The 3,390-nt window shown below is 40.9% G+C and overlaps 1 protein-coding gene across 1 annotated transcript; it reads right to left on the reverse strand.

The window, feature by feature from the left end:
- Window positions 498-1,444, reverse strand: LOC110269523 (serine/threonine-protein phosphatase 7 long form homolog). The gene is made up of 3 exons (XM_021117417.1): window positions 1,121-1,444; window positions 945-1,026; window positions 498-866 (listed from the first exon to the last, which is right to left on the reverse strand). Exons 1-3 carry the CDS (start codon window positions 1,228-1,230, stop codon window positions 498-500), a joined length of 561 nt encoding a protein of 186 aa, XP_020973076.1. The 5' UTR covers window positions 1,231-1,444.

Here is a 3,390-nt window from a genome sequence, read left to right on the forward strand (position 1 = left end):
CGGTAGGCACACGTGCACAACTGGAGTGATTTCACAGGATCATTCCAAGTTGGACTCGGACACAGTTGCTGAGGCTATAAGGCCATTGGTCGAGACTGACCCGTCCATAAAGGTGAAAACTATAATAGCCGAAGTCCAGTCAAGGTTCAACTATACCATCAGTTACCGAAAGGCTTGGTTGGCAAAACAGAAGTCCATAGCGAATGTTTTCGGTGATTGGGAGGAGAGTTACCAAGCCTTGCCGTGGTGGCTCTCGGTTATGGTTCAGAAGATTCCTGGGTCAGTTGTGCAGATAGAAACACGCCCACTCTACAATGGGAATGAAGAGGCTCAAGGGGTAAAAATACTTCATCGCGTATTTTGGAGTTTCAATCCATGCGTTAGGGCATTCAGGCATTGCAAACCCCTAGTACAGGTTGACGGAACACACCTATATGGAAAGTACAAAGGTACACTTCTGGTAGCTGTTGCACAAGATGGGAACCAGAACATTGTGCCTATTGCTTTTGCTTTAGTGGAGGGGAATCCCGATACTCCGGGGTCGGTATGAAGTCCCATGTCGGAAGGGGGTGTAGATCCCGCATACGAGTGTTTCGCCTGTTGCCCCACTCCACTATCCAATCCCCAAGCAAAACTGTCCAGTCATAAAGCTGCACTCCGCGAAGAGCCATGCAATGCTGCTCTAGTGGAATGTCCCTAGGTGCTCGCGGTGGGGGCTGTAAGAACCCAAACTGACGCATCACTCGATCCGCAGGGTGCCACTCGATACACTCAAACGACAACAACGGAGCAACGATATCACACACATCAAGATGTCTGTGTAACTCGACGGGAATGTTCATTCCCTGGTACGGCCGCCACTCAAACTGCCACAGATAATTCGAATGTCAGAACCATAACATTAATCTTTGGATCTAGCATTCATTAAAACCATAAATAGTTACCTCCTGCATGTAGTCTATATCAACCCTAAATGTCACAACAGTCTTCTCCAACCACGCTGTACTCCGATCCGCATGACTCCACCTGAAACATGATACAATGAAAAAATCTATGTCAGTAACCGTAACTGAAACATGCATAATGAATATATTGTCCGACAAGAACCATAAATATTTACCTCATGGCAACTGGTATCTCAGCAGGTGGAAGGATATGCCTCGGTGCGGGTGAAATACACGGCATTCGCTCCCATGCCCAAACAAACAACAGGTTAAGAGGACCATCCATCTCCTTCGTATCATATCGTGATGCACGGCATAGTGCTCGGTAAAGATGAGCCAGACATGCTGAACCCCAACTATAAGTATGGATCCGCTCGAAATCGCGAAGCAATGGTAGATACTTCGCATGGGCATATGCGGTCGACTTATCTGTGAATAGAGTCGACCCTAACAGACAGAAAATCTGACATCTCACGTATCTCCTTATGGACTCTTCAGTGTCCAACATAAAAAAATTAAAATTTATATAAAAAAAATACACCAATTAATCATGTTGCACTAAATTATACACCATTTTTTTCTATTTCTAAAAAAAATAGCTGAAAACTGTAGCCTGAGTTTCATTGTAGTACGGAAATCATTGAAATATAACTTAAAGTGGTTATTACATGTTCCTTAGTTTGGTTAATTGATATTTATGGATGTCACGTATTGAAATGCTAAAGTTGAAGGAAAAATGGCAACAAGTGAAATAAAACTATATTTTCTTTCCCCCCAAAAACAGAGTGTAAAAGTGTGAAGTTGGGGAAAAGGGGGGAGAAGTGTAACCACAAAATCAAATGGAAAAGGGAGCGTGGAGCGAAAGCTACCAAGAGCACTAGGGTAGGGGCAAACCAATAATAACAATTAATTATTGATTTATTGATGATAATGCATAAATATAAAGAAAAAGGTGGCATTGATAATTTGATATTAAATATTTTGATGAAATAAAAATAGATTTGAAATATCCTAAGACCATCTCCAGCAAGGAATTGATCTCAATTTCTATTTATAACCCATTTGTCATAAAAAGTAACTCCACATCAGTTTTTGCATTATAAACAGTAAATAGGAACTCAAAACATCTCTACTTAATATAAAAAATATAATTAAATTTATTTGCAAAATTAATTAACATACATATAATATGTATGTAATATATATTTTAATTTATTTATATGTAACATATTTTTTAATTCATTTATATGTAATAGCAGCCGTTATAAGTTTCTCTAAGTGGGAACTCTCCTCATCGATCCATGTGAAGGAACTCATTTGAGTTCACACTCCAACGGGCAAAAGTGCCTTTATGTTAGAGGAGAAACTTAAAATAGTTATCATTGGAGTTGCTCTAAGACCATCTTCAGTAGGGAACTCATCCCAATTTCTGTTTATGGTCCATCTGTCATAAAAAGTAACTCCACATTAGTTTTTGCATCATAAATAATAAATAGAAACTCAAAGTATCTCTCTCTTCTCCATTAGGAGAAACTAACTTTAGTCCATATTGTGGTCCCACTATGTTGATATTGCTGCGGATCGTGAGAAAGTCATTCTTGGTGGCCCGTGGTTGATAGACGGTCACTATGTTGCAGTAAAGCCATGGGATATGAATTTTAGGCCATGCGAAAAATCCTTTGGATCAACGCTGGTATGGATTCGAGTCTCGGGACTTCCAATTTGGTGCTACCAGGAACAAGCAATGCTGCGAATTGCTTCTGCAATAGGGATTCCGGTGAAAGTAGATTTGGCTACTAAGCTTGCAGAAAGAGGAAAATATGCCCGAGCTTGTGTTCAAATTAATCTTGAGTTGTCTGTAATCAAACATATTATAGTGGAGGGTGTGACTTATGAAGTGGAGTACGAGAGTTTACTATTGATTTGTGCTACTTGTGCACGATATGGGCATGATAAATCGTTGTGCATGGAGAAGGAGTCCTTGGAAGGAAACGGGAATTCCTTTGGTGATGAAAAAAATAATGAAGCCCCGACACTAGTGCCACACAACAATAATGAGATTCAACAAGAGGCTGAATCAGAAGCTCGTGTTTTGGGTGAGAATCCTCGTAATTTGGGTGAGAAATTAGGAGTTGTTAAAGGGAAGGATGTGGTTACGAAATCATTGGCTCCTCACGTGCCTGATGGTCATGTTAATGAGGCATGCATGGATGATGGAGAGGGCTGGCAACAAGTGCTCCGTAAGGGAAAATTCACAATGGGTCAGTCATCAGGTTTGAAGGACCAAGATGGAAAGCAGCACAAGTTTGGTTCGAGAAGGGTTCCAAGACCCAATTTGCATGGTGATGGAGGTAAATCAATTGGTATTAGGATGGGGAAGCGAGAAAAACATGAAATTGCGCCATCTCCATCACGCAGAACTCCTGCACGTCGTGGAATTTCTCTA

Source organism: Arachis ipaensis, chromosome B03 (genome assembly GCF_000816755.2).
Source record: "Arachis ipaensis cultivar K30076 chromosome B03, Araip1.1, whole genome shotgun sequence".
Taxonomy (NCBI): domain Eukaryota; kingdom Viridiplantae; phylum Streptophyta; class Magnoliopsida; order Fabales; family Fabaceae; genus Arachis; species Arachis ipaensis.

Bases quoted from the DNA above. Each gene is read 5' to 3' on its own strand.
- LOC110269523 (XM_021117417.1), bottom strand. From the start codon at position 1,230: ATGGATGGTCCTCTTAACCTGTTGTTTGTTTGGGCATGGGAGCGAATG. The intron at 1,027-1,120 runs GTAAATATTTAT...ATCATGTTTCAG, and splicing joins GAGATACCAGTTGCCATGAG to GTGGAGTCATGCGGATCGGA. The intron at 867-944 runs GTAACTATTTAT...TATCTGTGGCAG, and splicing joins ATATAGACTACATGCAGGAG to TTTGAGTGGCGGCCGTACCA.